The sequence below is a fragment of the Lissotriton vulgaris genome, chromosome 8, assembly GCF_964263255.1.
Source record: "Lissotriton vulgaris chromosome 8, aLisVul1.2, whole genome shotgun sequence".
Classification (NCBI taxonomy): Eukaryota; Metazoa; Chordata; class Amphibia; order Caudata; family Salamandridae; genus Lissotriton; species Lissotriton vulgaris.
The window spans coordinates 552,959,558-552,982,531 of NC_141696.1; the positions used below are offsets into that span (position 1 = coordinate 552,959,558).

The window sequence follows — 22,974 nt, forward strand, 5'->3', positions numbered from 1 at the left end:
AAACAAGGTGGAAACGTTGAGATATTTGGGGCCTTTAGACCTACACGTTAGTGCCTGCATCTATGCCAGTTTTAGCACAAAATCACAAGGTTTGTGACCACAAAAGTACTTATCATAATGTTCAAAACCCATTTTATGAGTTTGAAATTTCTTTAGACTAGTAAAAGGACTTTTGCGATTGTTTCTTGATTGCAAATTGGAGGCTTCATGAAAGGGGTTTCCTTGCTCCTCTTTCCAATTTGTAAAGGGATTTATTGAAAGTTTTGAATGCAATTGTTGTTGGAAACCATTGATGAAATAATGACCTCCCAAGTTGGGGTGGTAACTAATTTGCAATAGGGAAGGGGTCCACTTAAGACAGGATGTTGGCAGTCTTGAGGGCAGGGAGGAAGTTTTCTAAAAATTGTCAGCCAAACTTAATACTATTTAGACAGCAGCCCCGTAAATAGTGAAGGATGTCTGCTATTTGAATTGCTGCAGAACAAACAGTGGAGAACCTCTACTGTTTAACCAGGGGTCGGGCGGATAAATAGTGAAGTTTTTCTGCTATTTGCACTGCTGCCAGCCAAACACTGCAGAATCTCTACTGTTTAGTGGCCCAGTAAGAAGTGAAATGTTTCTGCTATTTGCACAGCTGCCAGCCAGACAGCACAAAATCTCTACTATTTAGTTAGCAGCTTGGTAAGTATTCACTTTTTCATGCTATTTGTATGGCCACCAGCCAGACAGTCTAGAACTTTTACTATTTAGCCAGTGGCTGGGTAAATAATGAAGTTTTTCTGCTCTTTGATTGCCCACCAGTCACACAGAGCAGAATCTCTACTATTTCACCAGAGGCTGGGTAGTGAATTTGTTCTGCTATTTGCATGACCATTGCCCAAACAGTGCAGAATCCTTTGATGTAGGCAGAGGCTGGGTAAATAGTGAATTTTCTCTGATATTTTCAAGGCCGCAGGCCAAATAGTAAATAATTTCTGCTATTTAGCCAGCAGCAGAGTAAATAGAAGAAAGAAATCACTATTTACCCGGCAGCTGGAATAGTAGCCGCTATCCTTAATAAATGCAAAAACTGTGGCATAAAATGTTTTTTTCAACTCTGTTTATGCCTGAAAGCTTGATAGATACTAGCACAGAAAACCCTTTGTTGGGGTCATTTCTAGAAAAATGAAGGGATGAAAAAATATTTGTAGAGCGCATAGCTACCCTAAAGCATCCTACCGCTAATCGCAGCAGCAGACAGAGCAGACAGGTTGCTAGCCGGGGTTTTGGAAGAGCCATTGTTTTCCTGAAGGGCAAAAGATTAGACTCAAGACGTAAGTGAGGAGGGAGGCGTTCCAAAGCTTGGCGACATTATAAGAGAATGAGCGTCCACTGCTTCTTACTTTTTTATTTTTGGGAATGAAGCAAAAAAGGTGTTGGCCGAGCGGAGACATTGGCAATAGTGGGAGACAAAGGATTGAATAATTGTGGGACCTTTTCTCCAGAAGGACTTGTGGGTGATGCATTGAGACTTAAATTTTATTCTCTCTCATACAGGTAGCCAATGAAGAGCCTTCAGTGCTGACTTAGTGGATTGGGGATCTGGAGGGGCAAAGAAGCTGCACAATTTTGAACTATCTGCAACTTGGAAGTATTTGCTCGGGAGCTCCTAGGTAGAGGGCATTCCCATAGTCCAGGCAGGAAAGGATAAGAGTCTGGACTATTAATCTTCTAGCCAATAAGGGAAGAAGAGGAAGTATTTTACGAAGCTTCCTAAGAATGCCATAACAGGTGTCCGATAATTTTGTCAACTGGTGCTCAAAATTCAGGGAGCGATTTAGCCACATGCCCAAATTTGTTAACTGATTTTTTTGGGAAAGGAGTGGGGCCAATACAGTTTGGCCTCAATAACCCTGAATTAAAGATGGAAGAATTGCCTAGGAGCATAAGCTCTGTCTTTTCTCCAGTTTCCGCAGGAGAGCTCCATCTACTTAGCCAACTTCCCCAGACAGGGGCTCAGGCCGGAAGATGAATTCTCCGGTTGGCAGTGTTGAAAGTGGCGCTGAGGTCCAAGAGGATGATGGACGATGTACCTCCTTGGTCCAGAATTTTCCTTCGACTCTTCAACCCCCACTAAGAGAGCAGTTTCTGTCCCCTGTTGGGGACGAAACCAGTCTAGGAGGAGTGCAGAAAGTTTTGGGAAACCCAGACAGGACTGAGTTAACATGTCTTTCAAGGATCATGCTAATCACCGGGAGGAGGGAAATAAGTCAAAAATTCCCCAGGAAGTCAGGGTCCAGATTGGGCTTTTTGAACAGTGCTTTTACCATGGCACATTTCCAGGATGAAGGGACTAATCCAGCTGAGATGGAGGAGTTAATCAATTCCAGTATCACTGAAAGAATTGTTCCAGTGGCTTGATTTAGAGAGTGAGGGCGAGCTGGATCTCTGGGAAGGCCCGATTTTACAAGGGCCAAGATGGTTTCTAAGGACTTGGGGTCCATCAAGGGAATTTCCTCCAGCAGAAACTCAGTGCAATGAGGTGTAATATCCATAAGCAACGGGTCATTTTGGCCAAGCGGCGAGAGGGAAGGTGATGTATGTATCTTGAATTATTTTATGAAAATACAGTTTGTTGCAGCAGGCGAATGGGGGCTTGTGGGGATGAAAGTTTGAGAAGAGTCTTTCCGATGAGGAAAATTTCCAGCGAGTAATTGGACGCGGGACACATTTTTCCTCATAGTAGGAGGCTTGTATGGATTTAATTTCAACTAGATAGATTTTGATGGCATCCCTATATTTTAGTTTGCTTGATGCCGCATTGTCCCTTCGCCATTTTCTTTCTAGTCTTTTGCAGACTAGTTTATGTTCACGGAGCTTACGGGAGTACCACGGAGAGGTATTGGTCCTGACTTTTATGCAGGTAGATTTTTAGGGGAGAACATGATCTAGAGAGGACTCAATCCACTTGTTAAATGTATCATTGGCAACGATGGGGTTTAGTTCGAAGGAAGGCCTGGTATCTTCCAGGACTGAGACCCACTGTTCTAACGGGAGTTTAGATCACATGCGTTCCTGGCTATTGATCGTGCTGAGGGAGGAGGGTGGTCCCGTGGCCTCCCAAGGAAGGTGAATCAGAAAGTGGCCTGACCATGGTAGGGAGATAGGAACCTCCACGGATAGTTGCTCTTTATTAGTAAAGATAGGGTTGCATAGATGACCTGTGAGGTGGGTAGACCCAATAACTCTTTGTTTCAACTGAAACGCTGAGAGATTTCTAACTAATTCAGAGGCCGCTGAGTTTACAGGATCATCTAGATGTAAATTAAGATCTCCTAATATCGTAACGTTAAAGGGGGAGCTGGGTAAATTAGTGGCAGTTTCAGGAAGAGCTTTAAAATGTTGCCCATCGGCTCCAGTGGGACATTAGATTATTATGCTTGAAAATGTATGGATAGGCGAGAAACCTATTGCAAAAGAGAGATTTGCAGTCATGTAAGGGATCTGCTGTGATGCGGGAATATATGATGTTACAACAAGATCAAAATGATTGAGGTATGTAACATTGCAGTTTTTATAACGCAAGTCGTTACAACAACTTGCCCTGGAGTGCGCTGTACTTAGGAGCAATAAGATTTACCATTCCAACACCAATCTACGTAGAGTAGGGAAGGTGTTGTAATATAAATATTACTATTCCTTTGGTTATAGCGCCCTCCAGAGCAAGTCGCTGTAACACTTGCATTGTAATGGCAGTGTTCTAAATGCCTCGCAGTGTAATCACCGCGATGTAAAGGATGTTTCCCGTGAAGCAGCACTTAAACTGACCTTAATGTATAATGGCAATGCCACCACCTTTGCCTTTTTCGTGTTTTTTCAGCTGAATGTGGTAACCAGGGGGGAGGGATTGTACAAGGTCAGGGTCAGACTCATTGTTAAGCCACGTTTTGGTTAAGAACAGAGCATCAGGAAGTTCCTCTTCTAGTAAGATAGAGATTTCAGCAAAGTGTTTGGGTAGAGACTTACAGTTTAATAAAAACGTTTTATGGGTGCGGGGTTCTGCAAAGTGGTCTAGGGTCTTAAGGTCTGACAGAATTTAAAAGAGAAATGGGAACGAGTAGAACTGTCCTTAATCAAAGATGAGGAATGTAATCATTTTCATTGATAGCCCACCTTAGTCGTAGGAGGTGGTCAGAATTGTAAAGGCGTTTACCTGAAGGGAAACGGACAGGAGGTATGGCCCCTGGCCCCGGTCTGACGTGGACGGACGCAGACGGGTGCAGACAGGCTTGCCTTTGGAGTGCATGTTGCACGCCGGTGACGCGCGTTCTCTGCACACTCAGACTGCATTGAGGAGATATGCCCCCGGCGCTGGAACCGAAAGTGAGGAACCGGAAATGCCTGGACAAGCTGGACCGCCAACTCCTAAGATGGCGGCACGGTTGAAAGAAAGAGCGGGGCCTAATAGAGCTCTTTCCGCACAATCAAGGCAGAGCCTCGCGGTGGACTGAAGAACAGAGAGAGAGGTAGGAGAGAGCCAAGAATGCTCACCCAGCAATGCCCCCAAGGTCAGAGAAATAAATATAAAGTTTAAATCCAGCTAAAATTAGATCCTACTAAAACAACACACAAGAGTAAAATGGTAGTTAAGTGCAAAAAGGCAAGGATTTAGCAGCAGTATTACCCGCGCCTTTCTTCCCCATGTGTACGCATGCGGAAAGAACTACAAAGAACCATACACTTTTCTGTGCAGTATCTTTTTGACGTTGTCCCCCCAAAAATTAAATGTACCTATATTTTACCTATTTTCTCAGTGCCCTCCATAGGAATCTACAGACCATGGGTACCTTTAGAATCCACAGCATGTTGGAAAAAAGGATGCAAATTGAGTTGAGATACCTTATGTGGAAAGAAATTAGGAACCCGTAAGTGCAAAATACCCCAGATATCAAAAAAGGGGTCAGCACTGGGGGAAGGAAAGCTTAGCAGCTAAAGACTTATCCACCAAAGAGAAACATAGATCTACATTCAGAGGTGAATAAGGTGATTTAATTTGCACTCGCCGCAAGTTTGATGCAGGGTCAGTTAAGGATCCAAATTATGAAGAACCATGAGGCAATGGCCAGGAATAATCAGAAAAGAGAGAAACAGACAATGATAGTGAATATCTAAGATTGGCATGTTTGACAAAGAAAGGCAGGGTACAGAAAGACAATGCAGACATTTAAAATCAATATAGAATTATGACTTTGCAGTATTAAGGCAGGAATATCCGAAGTGGCATGGCAGTTGGTTCTGGCTGTTGTGGATGAGTTCGTCGATCCAGTAAATATTAAAATCCAGTTAGGTGTTTTAGCTATACTGAATATATATGTACAGAATGAATTTATTTTCAATCAAGAGAGCATTTGCATAGAGATTACCATAATAAAAATCATCTGCGTTTGTTGTGTTTGATGATTCGACAAGACCTGCCGTATAGACTAACTGTACAGGCGCAGTTGGTCTCAGGAAATTTTGAAGAAGAGAAATGGCAGCTAGTCATAGCATTTCCAAAGCATGGAACTATCCAAAGATGAATGTAAGGTAAGAATGAATTGACTGTCCTGTACATATCAGTGCCTTCATCCTCTATCAACCAGAAACCCACTTTTAATCATGTTTGCCTATAGATCATGTGAATATTATTTGTGATGTAGGTAATAACACCTAGACTAAATACAGTGAAAGAGATTAGTGTGGGAGATATTGAATGGACATTTTTACCAGTGTAGGAATGGTTCTGAAATCTTAGGGGAACGAAGGAACAGTATAACAGTATGAACTCTTGGCTAAATGTTTTTTTTTAATCACAGGTATTTGAGATTGGTGCAGTAGTTGACCAGATGTCACCCTGGGGCATGTTGCGCATTCCACGACCTCTAATCATGATCCGAGCTTTCCGTATTTACTTCCGGTTTGAGCTTCCAAGAACGAGAATAACAAATATTTTAAAGTAAGCTCCTATTTTACTCAATGTTTTAGTACATAACTTCAGAGATAGCATAAATGTACTTTGTTAAATTTACTTGCGCAATGTATATTATCTTCACCGTTCCTGCAGACATGAAAATGATCTTTATGTACTCACTGTAGTAACAGAAAGTATTGATTGTGTATCAGTGTCTAAAGAAATTATAATTCAATTTGTGTTATGAAGGAAGTGTTCTACTGACGTTTTAAAACCCAATAGACATTTACAAAACAAATACATATGTAATCAAATGAATAACAAATTCTGAAGAATCAAGTTTTAGAAACAGGCCTAGCTGATTGTTGACAACTGGTCATGACTACTAAATTAGAAACGGTTGAGATAAACAACACACGAGGTTGTAGCTTAGTAAATGTGTTAATAACCAAAAATTAGAACACTGTTGGAAACTGAAGATCAAAGCCCATTCATCCATAATTTAGCATCTTCCTTTGAATAATTGAAACCTACTGAAATAGTTGAGCCACTGACGAGTGTCCACCAGCCTGTTGAAGCATTCAGGTTTTTAATTTTGTAGTTTTCTCATGCTAGGGGTCATTTAGAATTGGCTGTAATGACAGTGGTACAAATTACAGTTCCCACAGGTGTTTTCTAAGTTTTCCATTCGATTTCTAACCTGCCACAAAAATGGAGATTACGATGCAAAAATGGTTTTTGCAGCAAGTTTACACATTATATTTTCACATTTTTTGCAATTTGTGGAAACTGTGAGTAGGCTCATTTTATACTTAGCACCATCTCAGCACTCATGCAAAATTCGAGAGCATTACTATCTGCTCATATTAGCACTGCCTCTAGGGTCCAAATGAGGCGCTTACTGTAGTTGCAAATCCTGGAAGTGGGATAACATCAAACATATGCTAATTCTACTAACCTGGGCCACTGCTATTAATTGCACTCAGGAAAAATAACTTTACTGGCAGTTAATATGTACCACACATATGGCCATAATTACTGTTTCCTACAATGCTTCTCCAATATGATGAGATGAAGTTGATACATGTTGAGTTTGGTAAGAGAACATCTGCCGGCAATACCTTCATTCTTAAATCTGTACTTTGGAACTTAAGCAATGATATTAAAGCAATAAGCATTTAACGCTGGTGAAGCTTTGCTAGCAGATACAATAATGTGCAGAAGGCTTTCACCTATGATCGGGGATGCCTGGCCAATGACCTTTGACTTCTGCCTTTGATAGGGTAGCATAATATGGGTTTCACCATTTAATTTCTTTATTATTTCAAAGCTCGTAAGTTAATGATGTTTTTTTATGATTGGATTTTTTGTATATGAATATTGATCTGTTGCATAGTGATGGCAAATTTTCGACATATGGGAACACATTCTCATTTCTTCCAGTTCAATGTATAAGTTTATTATATTGAATAAGATACAATCAAAAGATCGTCAGCACTTCAAATGAAAAATGCATTAGAATATCAAAGTAAGTACAATTGTATAATGGGGAAGGGAAAAAGAGGAAGGAATGCGTAAAGGGTTCATGCAAAATATAGTCTGAATATATGTTATGTTATGTTATGTTATGTTATATAAAGGGTTCATGCAAAATATAGTCTGAATATATGCACAGAAAATACATAGTAATGTGCATTATAAGAGAAATAATACTGTCAGGAGTAACATAATGCATTCAACCAAGCTTTAAGGGATAGTTGAGTAGAATCTTTCCAATTTTGCGTTATTTTATGAAAAGCAACTGTTAATAACAAATCTAATATTCTCACATTCAATGTAACATCTGCCCAATCATCAGATACACTTCCCAAGATAACATTAGAAATAGAGTAAGGTTCTCTTTTACCGGACATCATTGGACCTGAACAATCTGGTTTTGTAAAAGGACGTCTTTCCTCCGACAATTCTCGAGTTTTTCTTAACATACTCGGTAAATCTTCTTCACTTACTCTTCCTTTTGCTGCTATCTCCCTCGATGCGGAGAAAGCTTTTGATTGCATTGGTTGGGATTTTATGTTTCAGGCTTTACGCTGGATTGGCATTCCTTCTAAATTCATCTCTGTTATCTCTTTGCTCTATTCTAATCCTCAAGCTTCTATTTTTGTTAATGGCATGTCCTCGGATTACTTCTCCCTTCATAGAGGAGTTAGACAAGGCTGCCCACTATCTCCCTTACTTTTTATTTTGGCTCTAGAACCATTTCTTACAAAAATCCGTTTAGATGACACTATTTCTGGTTTTCCCTTTGGTTCCCAGCAAATCAAGCTCTCGGTCTATGCCGACAACATTCTTTTTTACTGCTATGACCCTGTCACTTCCATTCCCTCTTTTCTTAATCAAGTCTCCTCATTTTCTGCAGTCTCCGGATATCGTTTGAATGCTGATAAGTGTGAGAATACTACCTTTAAATCCTCTTTGTCAGAAGCACGTTTTCTCTTCCACAGGATTTTCATGGCAAACCTCTAAAATTAAGTATTTAGGGGTTTGGTTTGCTCCCTTATTAACTGATACTCTCAAGCTTAACTTTGATTACGTATATAAGAAAATGGATGCAGCTATCACTCGTTGGCATCCACTCTTTTTGTCTTGGTGGGGTCGCCTTAATTCTATAAAAATGATGTTATCTCCCCTACTTCTTTATACTATTTCCATGCTTCCTTTACATATTCCTCTCTCTTTCTTTAAAAAAATTGATTCCCTACTACTAAAATTCCTCTGGAACGGTAAAAGATCCCGAATAGCCCTTGCTTCCTTAAGTAAAGACAAAATTAACTCTGGTGTCCGCTTTCCTGATTTCAAACTCTATCATCGCGCTTTTTCTCTGAAGCAAACTACCCGCTGGTTATCAACTGATCTATCTCATTATCCCCCTGTTTGGTAAAGCATGGAATCCTCTTTCATTTCTCCCTTCACCTTTCAAGAATTCTTATCTTTTACATCCTCCTTAACTCGCCTTCGTTCTCCTATTCTTTCGTATTCTCGTACTCTCCTTTCTCCTTATATCTCGTCCTCTTATTCATCTCTTCTTTCTCTTCATGAGTAACCGATTTGGAACAATACTCTTCTTAAAATAAAAAATCGTACCATATATTGGAAAACTTGGCATTCTCGAGGCCTTTCCTGGATATCTCAATTAATATCTCAAGGCAAACCTATTTCATTTCAACACCTTCAATCTCTTTTCCCTTTACCCGTTTCTGCCCGGGCTCAATACTACGCCCTTTACCTAGTCTTACTTTCATATCTTCAAGCTCTTCCTTCCTCTAATGAAATTCCGGCAACCTGCAAACCCACTTCCCTCCTATTAGACACGTCTCCTTCTGCTTCCGCCTTATACAATTCTCTTCGTCTTACCAACGATAGATTAAAATCTCCTACTGAACTCGCTTGGGAACTGGACTTTTCTCAGACATGGCCGGTTCCTCTTTGGGACGAAATTTGGACTAAACTCCATAAGACCTCCAGAGCTGCTAACACTACTCAAACTTTATTTTTTACTTATCATAGAATTTTATTTACCCCACTCGCCTTATCCCGTTTCACATCAGACACTCCCTCCTCCTGTTGGTCATGTCCATTCCCCTCTGCTGATCTCAAACACATGTTGTTCGACTGTCCCCCTATTTCCAAGTTCTGGCAGTTGGTCTGGAAGCAAATTCAAAAGATTTTTCGATTCCAGATCCCCTTTTCACCTCTACTAGTTTTTCTAGGTTCCTCTCGCCAGAACTTTCCCACCCTCCCAGTCATTACTCTTTACTTGACCTCTTCCTTGCTGTAGCTTTTCATACCATTACCTCTAACTGGAAACAAGCTACAAATGTTACCTTTCAATCCTGGTGGAATGCAATTTGTTTTAATCACCGTTTAGACACCAATTACGTCTCCCCCATGTCCTTAGCTATTAAACGGGACCTACTTTGGCTCCCTTTGGTAACATATCTTTCTTCTTCTGCTCCAGTTCCTCCCTCTCCTACTCCAGACACAGTTGAAGTTCGTAAACCCCCATGATTTCCTTATTACTTATATATTCACTTGTGTTTGATTGATATTGCTATTGTATTCATATACATTATATCTTTGCTTAAATATTCCTGTTGTTATGATATGTTCATGCTTTTTCATGCTTGTAATGCTTATTTTATGATATTTTTATTTTTATTGTTTATTTCTGCCATTTGCTTATTGTAACTCTTCTCTTCCTCCCCTCCCTTTCCCTTCATTTTCCCCCTTTTTATTCCCCAATAAATCAAACTTTAAAAAAAAAAGAAATAGAGTAAGGCACATTTAAATTAAAGATGGAGTTAATCTGATTCCAAATTTGTGACTAAAAAGTAGAGACGGAAGGGCATGTGAAAAGTAAATGTTTTAAATCAGCATGTTGTGCTGAACATGACCAGCAAGTGTCAGGAATATCTGGATTGGTTTTGTGTAAAGATACCAAGGATAAGAAAAGTCTATTGTGTATGTAAAAAAGCATTTGCGTTGTGTTTGCTGATCGAAAGGATTTTATAATTTTCTTCCAAATCTGTTTCTACAGAGACATGGTCCAAGGTATGGTTGGATCACGTTCCCATGATAATCCTGTGTCTGTTTTAGGTCTATAAGTAGGGACACATTGTAGATGTGACTAAATAATGGAGGTATTTGGATTTGTGTGAAGATCAACACAACTATTTTGGGAATCGAAGTGGGTGGGATGTTGGATTTGAAGTAGGTGTATGCATTGAAAATGATATCCAGTAGAAGTCGTTGAAACTTATTTTGAAATAAGGATTAAAGTCCAAAAGGTGTTTGGGCTTGTGTTAAAGAAATAAGGGAGTTTTAATTTATCAATTGATAAACCCATATTAACTCCCTTTTCCTCAAGGTTTTCCAATAAATAGGTATTTTCTTTAGTTGTACAAAATATTGTGCCAAATAGTAAAATGAAGAAAAGTATGTAGGTCTTTAGGAGTGTGTCATAACATGGGTTCTAGTAACTTGCAAGAGTTGAAGTTTGCATGTGAATGTCAGGTATTCTTGAAATGAAAATGACAATATGAAGTTAAGTTCCAAATCAACCAACAATGGGCAATATTTTAAAGATGGTGAGATCCAATGTGCAGATTGTTTCAATTAAAATGCTTAGGGATATTTTGAAAACTCAGGAAAATTCACTCCACCTTCAGCTTTGGGATGGTTCTGTTTCAGCAAGGACAATCAAGGTCCTGTATTTTTCCAAAGCCTAGAGAAAAGTATGGAGTAGATTTTTGCATAAGACTTAAGAGGAATATTTGATGGAATATTGGAGATGATATAAAGTATGATTGGTACCAACATCATCTTAAAAGTGTCAAGACAAACCCACCAAGAAAGATGTAAAGAGTGCCAAAGAATTGCAAGTGAAGTTATTTTATGTATGCAGCTGTTTATATTAATGCAGATGAACGTTTTAAGAGATTAGGTGATTTGGAGACCAAGATATTTAATTTTTTGGGATTTCCAGTAGAAGTTAGAGGATAAGAAATCATGTTTAAACGTGAATTTGTTTAAGGGTAATAGTTCACTTATCTTGTTTAATTTGTAGCCAGGCTCTAGGACATAATAGTGGATTTAGATGAAAAAGCAGGGATCGAAGATTTAGGTTTCAATATAAATAATAAAATATCAGCAGCATACGCAGGCAGTTTAATCTGCTGATAGTTATGGGTAAAGCCATCTATGTCTGTGTTTTGCCTGAGCCGATCTGGTTCTAAGGCCAGATTGAAAAGAAAAGGGGAGAGGGGCAACCTTGACACACTCCTTTACCGAATGTAAAATCTGAAGAATTCAGGCCATTTTCACGGAGGGTCACTTGAGGAGAGGTACATAAAGGAGAGATTAAAGCATCAATGTTAGGTTCAAAACCAAACCAAGAAGGAATGTGAAATGAAAATAACCAGTTTGTGTGGTAAAAAGCCTTCTTGTAAATCGAAGGTAATGGCCGCTAGAGATTTACTAGTGGATTTTGAGAGAATGTCAAAGAGCAAACAAAGCCTGGTTGTTCCTTTCCCAAAAGATCAAAAAGAAATGGTTCTAACTTTGAGGCCAATGCCTTTGTAAAAATATAGTAATCTGTATTAAAATAGAAATAGGGCTGTAATTTATACAATATTGTGGATCTTTTCCCTCGTTTGTGATAAGACAGATAAGTGAATCTAGAAAAGAGCCAAATTAATTAAAAGAGCTAGTGAAGGACTGAATAAGGATATATAATTTGGGGAGAAGTAACTTGAAAACGTGTGTAAAATTCAGCAACAAAGCCACCTTGTCCTGGAGCCTTATCCTTTTTGAGTGAAAGCAGTGCAATGTAAGATCTGTGAGTGTAATATCTGATTCTAAGGATGAAACATCCATCCATGGGTTAAGAGGCTTTTGAACAGAGGATAGATACTGTAGAATTTTCTGATCAAATTGGGATTGTGTACATTTTTGTAGAAGTATTTAAACTGGTTTAGAATGTTTAAATCTTTATAATGGGAAGTGTTGGTGTCATATGTGATTGATTCAATTAGTAATTTGTTGCATTTTGTCAGATTCATTTTTGCCACCATAGAATTTGGTACTAGATTTAAGAAGATAAGATGACGCACTTTCAGTAGATAGTTTGCTGAACTGAAGTTTAGCTTTGATAAGTTGTTGTAAACATTCCTGTGATCCAAAGGTATGGTAAGAATGTTCTGATCATTTATTTTCCTTCAAAACTTTGGTTGGGTTGATTTTTAGATAACTTTATTTTTTGGGATATAAAATTAATTATAAAGTCTCAAGCTGAGGCCTTCAAAGAGTGCCGTATCGCATTAAAGGCAATATCTTCCATGTAATTGAAATGCAAATATTCATGAAAGAAATAAGTAAATGAGGTGGTGACTGAGGTATCCAGTAACACTGAGTCATTTAATCTTCATCGTTTTGGTGATGTGGATTTAGGCATAATGTTTAATAGTATAGAAACAGGGGAATGAGCAGATATCAAGATGTAACCTATACCTGCAGAGTGTAAGGTCTCGGTTAAAATATGGTAAATAAAGATATAATCAATCCGTCATAGTGTGTGATGTACTGGAGAAAAATCTGAGTACTCTCTTAAAGTGGGGTTACACAACCTCCAAGCATTGATTAATTTGCGTTGCTTGAGGACATGAACAAATGATTTGCGTGGTTTGTTGGAGATATAGTGTGATTTGGAGTGTCTATCAAGAAAGGTATCAACATGTTGATTGCAGTCACCTTCTAAAACAAAGTTTCATCTGTATATTGTAAGTGATATTTGGTCAAAACTGACAATCTGGAGCATTAGGCCCATATACATTATTGAGTACAATTGGAACTTTAACAATCAACAGTTTAAACAATAACCACCAACTATCGGCATCAGTTTCCTGATATATTAACTGGATGTGGAGAAATTTATGACAAAGAATTATAGAAAAAGAGAAATAAGATATTACTGGGATAGTAAAACAGGAAAACAGGAGATTATTCCGAAGATTGAAAAAGAGGGAAATGACCACACAAATGTTAAAAAAGGGAAGCATATCTAGAAATATTGTGATGAGGGTGAAAGCGGAGGCTTGGAGACCACATGGAAAAGATGGCATGTCCGGTCCTCATGGGGAAACCAGATGCAAGAAGGTTGTATGATACAGAGCTAGGAGCAGACACAGACATGTACAGAGAGATAACACCTGTAGGAAAAAAATATGAAAATACTTTGAAGTTAAGGATAGGATTAAATTAATTGATCTATGCTATAATACTACAACTATTCAATGTTAGGAAAACAGCTAAAATATAAATGCAACAAAAGAACTTCCAATGTCAAAACTGAGATATGCAAATATTTTAAAATATTAATTTTATGATTTAGTAGGTGTCCATAGCCTCAATTCTACAGGAGTCAAAAAAAGCCTTCAGTCGACTGTGGGCCTAATGAGTTTTTGTTTTGTTCTTCTAGGTGACTTTGAAGAGGCAAGGATAATACCCCAAAACCAGCATAAAGAGAATAAAGTGTTGGTCTCAGGCTTAAAAAGTCTTTACGCCTATCTGCAGTGCTCGTGGCATAGTCCTAGGACAAGTAAATAGTGGGACCTTACCACAAAATAATTTTCATCTATTTGGCAGCAGAAATAACCTGGATTAGTTCAGTGTATTTCAAAAAATAGAGAATAACTCTTCTGGGTTTTTTAGAAGTAGAAGAAGTTGCAGGAGGATGGCCTAGCCTATGGGTATGCTGAATATTTAGTGGTGACCCTCTGGCAAGCTCAGTAGCTTAGGAAGAAACAATTTAAAAACGTAACATAGTTTGTTACCTCGGTATCCTCCGGAAGACTGTAGAATTGTACATTGTTTCCTCTATTGGGATTTTCATGGTCTTTGGCATGTTTCTGTAATTTCGAGATCTGTGATTAAAGAAAATTCACTATGAGGGAGGTTTTATTGAAGTTTGTAATTTGATGTCCCGCTGCGGATAATCTTTCTTCAATATGAGACCATCTCTTGCAGAAAGTTTGTAATTTTCCATTGGTTTCCTCCATGTAAGCGTGCTAGGCACTAATCTCTTACAGCAGAAGATCCACTGACACAGGGGAAGAGGTTTTGTAGGAGATGGCTGATCTTTTTTGAGTCTTTAGACTGACACCTTGCCTGTATTAAGTTGGGTATGAGTTGTGGTAGAGGGAGAAGCAGAAGTATTGCCCCTATGTGAAGACAAACCCAAGTCTTCCATTGCAGTAGTCCATGGAGTTGCAGTGGAGTACCTGAGAAATTTGATTGACAACCTCTTAAGAGGTATTTTAAGTATTTTTATTCTGGTCATATACGGGAGCGCAAAGTAGGAAGAGGGGCAGGATATTGTAGAAAAAAGGTGTACTGTTATGGGCGCTACTGAAATATGGGTTTAAATAATGAGGGACACCAGTTCTAAGAGGAGAAAACCCCATTTAACAGAGGAGAGAGGTCATGCAGCAGGAGAAAGTTGTTGAATATCTTCACAGGTCTGATAGAAAAAATAAGTTTCTGTCAGGAAAAAATCCCCATTGGGGAGGAGAAAGTCACCTTTGCCTGCACCAGTGAAGAAAAACAGGGTAGACCAACCCTGGGGATATTATCTGGTCGAGTGGAGGCCAGATATCAATTTTGGTGTGTCTGCCTGCATCCATGTCATGCTGCTCCTATTAAAAATGGTGGGCATCTCTGAGGGAAAGAAGTGCCCCACAGTTATTAGTGAAGGCACACTCTCCTGGGCACCAAAAAAGGTATTTGTGACTGCTACCTTACTCAGCAGCCACTACGACACTATGGAACACCAGCGCCAACAGGAGAAGCTGCCTCTGCATCTCCACTCTGTATGCCGTCCCGCAGAGTTCACTCAGATGTTGCCATCTTCCTTGGGCGGCAAGCCATTCCCCCCAAGGAGTCTAATTTCTAACACTGTTCCATTAATGTCTTTAATTCAAATGCCTTGTTCACATAAACATCTTGGGAAGCAAGCCTGTTCACACATTTTTATTTCAGTGTAATACAGTATAAAAAGAGTTAGCTATATTAGAGGACAATCTGAAGGGAGAGTTTCTGAATAGTTTGCCAATGGACTTGGACAAGCAATAAAGGTGATGGCTGCTCCCACTGAAACTGGCTACTTACAGATATGTGGAGCTGAGTAAATTTCAACTGAACTACGGAAAATAAAGCAGAATTCTCCTAGATAAAATTTGAAAAAATATGTATTTTCTTTGCATTCTCTTTTCTAAGCAACTGTGCTAAAGCTGTAATTATCACTGCAACAACTGTGTGCCATTTTTAGTTGCCCTAGAGTAATATATAATAAAGATTTGTAGATATCATATTTTCGTTCCTTTATTTTTCAGAAATAAAGTGGGTGAGCATAAAAGAAAACCCTGCTGTGGTCTCTGGAAAGTTTGTACAGACATTAACCGCATGCGCGCTAGCGGGTTTTCCCGCTGCGCACTGAAATTTGAAAATCGCGGGTAACGTGACAAAGCCAGCTCGTCATGCGCGCAGCGCAGGTAACGCCCATGACGAGCTGGCTTTGTCATCCGCTTCGAAGAGGTTAAACCGACCCATCCTGTGCAGCAGCAGCACACAAGAGAGTGAGATTCCTAGTAGTTCTGAACACGGTTCAGACACTGGCGGAGGCTAAAATCTCCAGATCACACAGGAGGGCTAATATATTTAAAAAGATATTAAGCTGGTATCCCACCCTCTGCACATCTCTGGTATGGCAAAAAAGTATTTCACCTCATGAAACAGGTTGACATATGGGCCCTTATATTCAACGATATATACAATTGTAATTTCAACTTGCATATGCAAATGGCATGATTTATGAGGGCCAATACTGGCTTGTAAATTTGCTAACATAATATTACCTCAGTGTAATGAAACATGGGAGTAAATATTCTCTCATTGGTGGGGAGTGGACTTTCTTGGGTAGTTTACAAACACCTACAAATGTGAGTTTATGGGTATTCACAAACCTTTTTTTAGCTTATTCCCTCACCAGAAACTAGTGAAAAAGTTCTCCCTTCAAAGGCAGAAGTAAATCCACTTCCAGAACTGGACCTTATCATGGATGATGTAAGGAAATTTCCTTTTATCTTTTCAGCCATATTAAATACTGCCCACCAACCATCAACAGCTCACCTGGAGGCTTTTTTATGCATAGTAGGGCACGCGATCCCATTTCACACATGTAAAGCATTGTGAAGGGTAGAGGGGGTATCTTCTCATTCAATCCTCTTCAGTGGTCCTTTTATCCTTGTGGAATACTAGACTGGGTGCCTCTGATAGGGAAAGGGCTAGGCATGCTGGAATTCTCTTTACTCATGGATGGTGTGCCTCTCCATCTGCATTTCACTCAAGGTAAACACAGGAATACTTCTAATTTAGAAATGTTGGGAGAATATAAGCTGTCCCTGGCAAAAAAACTCAAAAGTGAAGTAATGTGCCAGATAAAATCATCCTTCCTTACATTTTTTTCAAGTTGATCTAGTAGCTAGGTAGGTAGTAGGTAGAACTAGAAAGGCGGACGCCAAATGATTTTGTAAGATTCCCAATTAGGGCACAGGTAGTGTAGTTAGAGACCCTTTTTGAGTATCAAGTGGAAGAAATGGGCATTTTTTTTAACAATACAATACTGGGGCTCATTACGATGATCGGCGGAAAGCTTCCTCCGGACACTGACTTGGATTTAGGACCGACCGATTAAGTCAGACTCCTATTGTTTCCTATGGGATCTCATGCTCCGCCCGACAACCGGCCGTAACACAGTCTCCTATGGGGAAATGGGGTTTGTGAGGAAACCCCTGCACCCAGTTGTGGGTACCCCACGGTACGTGCCACACAGTGCATGGTTTTTCCAAGGGGGTCCCTTGGGTACAAACTAGGCCCCCAACCGGAGGCCGCAGGATGAAGGGGGGCTTGTTAGGGGCCTCAAAAATCACTCTCGGACAGCTTTTTCATGTCGGACAGGCAGACGTGGAAAGGCTGTTGGAAATCGACATCATGATCCCAAGGACGTAAAAGCTGTCCATAGGGGTGTACGATGCAGTTCCGACCTACACAAATATTCCGAGAGCAGTTCGAAACCGATTCAGAATGACCAATCGGTTTACCTTTCAACTGCAAACAATGTAATCGGGCAGGCGGATTGTAAACCGACCGGGTCCGTCGGAAGGGCTCCAACACAGGGTAGGAGATTCCGACTGTCGGAGGAGGCTTTCCCCCTTCCTTAGTTGACATATTTGAAAGTAATATTTTAAAGGCACTGCACTCTATGGACAGTTTTAGCTTTCCCTTTCCTAAAATTTAAAACGTTTTGGTTACTTCTGGCCATAGAGATATTGAAAAAGAACCTTAATTAGTAATATGAGTTATTTGTGGGACATTTTCTTGACAATTAGGAAAGGTGCTGGGATGATTAATCCTTTGAGGGCAAGGGGGGTATTTAATAAAGTACACAGTGTAAGAGAATACGTTGATTTTGGAATTGTGAATTGACCTGTAAAATCAGTGGTTTGGCTACATGAATTCAGAGATGGTTTATGCTTGGTAGAATCTAGGAGACATCTTTAGACCCCTTTCTTCATCAGATTTTTGCTGTCTTGTTAACCTCTCTCTTCCAATATAGGGTGTGCTGCACAATATCAGAATGCCTGAATGCTTAGAGTTGGACCACTGCTATTTGGATTCAATAAAATTCATACTGGACTATGGAAATTATTCGTTCCTGGGTATTTCTGACAGCCCCATCACTAATATGCATTCATTTGAGAATGAGCCAACACAACTGTTGGTTGCTGCTCTGAAATGTTAACAGGTCACTCTACTTTTTCCGTCTTTACACGGGTTGTCAGGTTCTGATTAGGTTCCTTCAAACCCCCCCCACCCCCACCCGACTCCTCATGCATTGCTCTACGGTTGGCTGTCAGTTTCTGCTTTAATTTCTTAACGGGCTTTCCTCCTCATACATTTTTCTCTGTCATGGAGCCATCATTTTTTTTAAAGAAACTCTTGAGGTATGTTAGTCAGCATTTTCAGCTTTCTATAGAGCAAGTTCTATCTTCCCTTTCAAATGAAATGCCATGTTTTTATTTCCTAGAATAAACATCTGTGCTACCTTCCATACATTTCTCAGAACTGAATAATAATTGAAAACAATTAAATACCTGTTGATTCTTGGAATGCTCTTCCTAATGACGTGGCAATGTTGCTCCCATACTGGTAAGATAATTGGGAGTAAAGTACTCTAGGAAAGTTACAGCATAGGAGGACTTTCAATGTCATTTGATTTGTGAATGGAGGCCAGCACAGACATGTCAGGGTGGGCTTACATAATATCTCGAGGTGCACTGTTTGAAATACATATTTTCGGATGATGAGTTTAAAAGAAAACTATTGCCTCATAAAATGTACCCCGCCATAGTCAACCTTTACTTCAGCTGCGGTGCAGACAATTTTGGCCAGATATTTTTCAGACAGAATACCCAAACACTAATAAACCTATTTGTTTACTTCTTTAAAAAAAAGTTCTTCCTATAATTGTAATGGCTTCTATTTGAGCCTCACCTATTTTTAATTCAGAATTTCAACATTATTGACGCACACATTTTTTCATTTTCCCTGTTTTAGCATATATCACCCCTCTTTCAAACCTCCCAGGGGCCCATTAACGATTAGAAAAGCTCACAAATGGCCCTAACATGTGTATTTATTTCAATTCTCTGAACTTATTGAAGCTATGTGAGCCTTTCTACTAGAAACACTGCATAAAGCAATGTTGGACATGTGCATAGGTCAGTGTCACACGCATCAGAATCACATGCAGTGACGTGGTGATTGATAGGTGATGACAATAACAAGACAATGCATAAATGTACTGTTTAACAGCGTATTTATGCAGCCTACATAATTACATGATCAGGATGTACCTATTCAATCTGGCAATTCATGTAGAAAGAGATGTACCTTGAGTACAGTTTTCACTCAATAGAGATAAGGGTTTGCCCAAAAGTCAGCCAGATGTGTTTTTCAGTAGAGGGAACTTACAATGCTGAAGGATTAGAACCTCAATGTGGGTCGAGGTTTGGGGTAGGCTTATAGGTTCTAACTGTCTGAATGTAAAAAGCAAGCAGGGAGGTAGTAAATGAGACACAGCTATTTATCTGGGGTAGGTAGTATTTATTACTTTAAATGCCATTATCACTACTTTAGAGAGTGCCTTGTGTTTGGCTGACAACCACTTATCATGGTCATGACTGGATGCGAGAAGGGAGGGTGTTCAAGGTTGTCATGGCACATTTTAGCACTTTGCCCTGCAGAGAAAAAGGAGTAGAGTGGGAGGCATAGTAGAAAACTAGTGCTATGGTCAGGTTTACTGAGGACGAGTGTAGTGATCAATGCCATAGCTTTACAAAAGGGGATATGTGGGTCAGATTTCATGCATGATAGACTTGCCTTATCACTTGTAGTTTACTGCAATGGCATAATGCGCAAAAAACAATGGATTAAAATGTAGCCCGAGTAATTATCAGTGGCTTAATTGAATTTAAACAGCTCACACAACCCTTTTTTTTGCTTTTCTACTATTCCCACCCATCGGTCCATGACATTCCTATTTATGATAATCATAACTGAACTTTACAGTTTATTTGCACTATTCCTATCACACGTGTAAATTATATCACGACTCATATCTAAGGTTTGCTTGGTAACAGGGTTCTATATGCTTAAATTTTAATATCAGAAAAGCATCAGAATTTAAGGCTGTGAAATTCTGAACCAAGTTTTAGGTTGCAGAAAGGCATATTTCAAAGATAGTCATCTACTTTGAGGTATGGATTGAACCAATGGACATTGCTTAGAGACTATGTGCATACCAACACATTCTACTTGAGTTATGGTCCAATGTAGAACACGCTTAAAGTTTACTGGAATTGTATGTGGTGTTGAAATGCCTATTTTCAACATTGTATGCATGATTATGAAATACTATATATTTATAGGTAACCAAAACATTAATTACATTTTTTCTTTAAAAATGTTTTTTGTTATGTTAATGCAGAGGGAGATTATCACGGTGTATACAAATATACAATAAAAGAAGAAAAAAAAGAGAAACCGGGGTAAGACCAGATCACATAATTTCCATAAAACAAAATTGGTTCATGGAAAACATATACAACAGGAAAATCACATTTTAATTGTCAATCCTTAAGTACCTTATGCCAAATAGTTTGAAATTTCGCAAAGCACGTATATATACCTCTGGTCTTTGCCACAACTTTTTCCTTTTCACAAATCTCAACCAACAGAGTCCACCACTCCACCGAGCTACTAGGTTTAGGAGAGATCCAAGCCCTGGCGATGATGAGCCTTGCAGTAACCAGTAAGAGGGCAAAAAGTGCACGACGTGCCGGGCTAGGGTCAACCTTAAAACCCATCATTATCTCCTGTATGGTAAATCTTAATTCTAGCACCAATCTGTCTCTGCAAGCATGGCTAATGTCCTCCCAGAAAGCCTAGATCAGCGGGCATGTAGCAAACCTGTGCACTATGTTGACCGCAATGGCTCCACACTTGGGGCATTTTGTTTTGTCGTCGGGGGCTTGATCGCCTCTTTATCCCCGCCAGCTTGCTATCTTCTTAGGGGTGTAATATAGCATACACAGTGTCCTAAAATGTTTGAGCTTTAAATTAACTGACACTACAGCTTCTTTTAGTGTAGTGAATGCGTTGTTAATTAGTATGGTAGGGATATCTGTCCCCAAGGTACGGCTCCACTTCAGTGCGAGCTGGAGACAAGGGTCTGTTCTGAACTGTGAAAAATATTGGGAAGCAATCCATATTGAGTGTTTACGGGGTGTTTCATGAACAAATGTCAGTATCTCATTTGCAGAAATGGATATGAGCCTTTGTGATCTCAAGAAAAAGTCTCTAACCTGCAAATACTTGTAATAAAATTGATGATGAAGAGAAAATGTATTCTGGAGACTTTGAAAGGTCTTGAAACTATTAATGTCGTATCAGTGACCAAGTCTTTCCACCCTGCACGTAGCCCAGCTTTTTAACACCCTATCCTTGAAGATCTCGGACATGAGTGGGTTATCCCAAAGCGGGAACCTATAGTGAAAAAGTTGAAGAGAATAGCCAGAAAGAATATCCGGTCAAACAGTAACAGTGTCTCTAATGGTCTTGAAGCAGACTCGCTTGTAATAATTCAGGTCTAAAGTACAATATAAAAATCTACTACTGTCTTGGCCCAGTAAAAGCTGATGGTAAAAATCTTGGTCTTTATTTGAATGGAGGCTGTGGAGACGGCCTGCGAAGGAGGCCCAGATGTAGAGCTTGGAATCAGGCAGTTGAAAACCCCCATAGATTATAAAGATATTTTATACATTTAATCGCTCAGTGAGATCGCCTATAGCCCCAAGTTAAAAAAAGAGTTAGGAACTCTAAGAGGAATAGCATGGAATAGATATAAGAATTTATGTAGTATCAACATCTTTATTATGTTCCATCTGCCAATAATACTAATGGGGAGATTATACCATTTTTGCAGCTTTTCAGATACTTCATCTAAGAGAGATTCATAATTCAGATTAAGTATGTTTCGTAATTCCGAAGTTATCCGTGCCCCAAGATACGTTGCCACATGGCAAGCCCCTGCTATAGGGCTGGGAGATTTAAAGTTAATAATCACTTGTGTCTTACTAGTGTTTAGTTTGTAACCAGAAAGTGACCCGAAAGTTTGTGCCTCTTTCTTGATTATTTCTAAAGAAGCAGTGGGATCAGCTTTGAAAATCGCGATGTCATCCGCGTAAGCTGTAACTTTAAGCACGCACGTTCCAGAACATAACAATGTAATTCTATTGTTAATCATCAGTGTCCGTATTAAAGGCTCAATGTAAAGAGCAAATATGAGTGGGGACGGGGGCACCCCTGCCTTGTCCCTCTATGTATACGAAAAGGCATAGATTGAATGCCAAGATAACTCAATTTAGCCTGAGGTGTACTGTATAAAGCTCGGATCCACATAAGAAATCGGCCAGTAATTCTGAAAACTATGAGAGTCGGCCTTAGACAGCCCCAAGCTATGCAATCAATGGCTTTTACTGGGTCTAAGAGTATCATGCCTAAATTGCTCCCAGTGGGGTTAGCATGATCAAAGGCCACAATCGAGGGTTGGTATGTACTGTGGTGCCTCGACCCACTATGAAACCATGTGGCTGTCCAGAAACGAGGTCTGGTATCAAGCTGGCCAGACGATTAGCAAGCACCTTGGCATAGAGCTTGGCATCCGCATTAATGAGGGAAATAGGCCGATACGAGCCGCATTCATCAGGATGCTTACCTTTTTAAAGAAAAAGACAATATTAGAGATGCCCCTCGTTGAAAGAGTGGCCCCAGAAGTGCCAATCTCTTGTAGAACCTTGACAATTACAGGT

At 39.6% G+C, this 22,974-nt stretch overlaps 1 protein-coding gene across 1 annotated transcript in view; it reads left to right on the top strand.

Annotated features, from left to right (window-relative positions):
• The window catches only part of NALCN (sodium leak channel, non-selective), a 2,672,759-nt gene that overhangs the window by 528,803 nt on the left and 2,120,982 nt on the right, over positions 1-22,974 (top strand). The window contains exon 4 of the mRNA XM_086934370.1: positions 5,835-5,974. Coding sequence (XP_086790496.1) covers positions 5,835-5,974 — 140 coding nt within the window. The remainder of the gene's footprint in view (positions 1-5,834; positions 5,975-22,974) is intronic.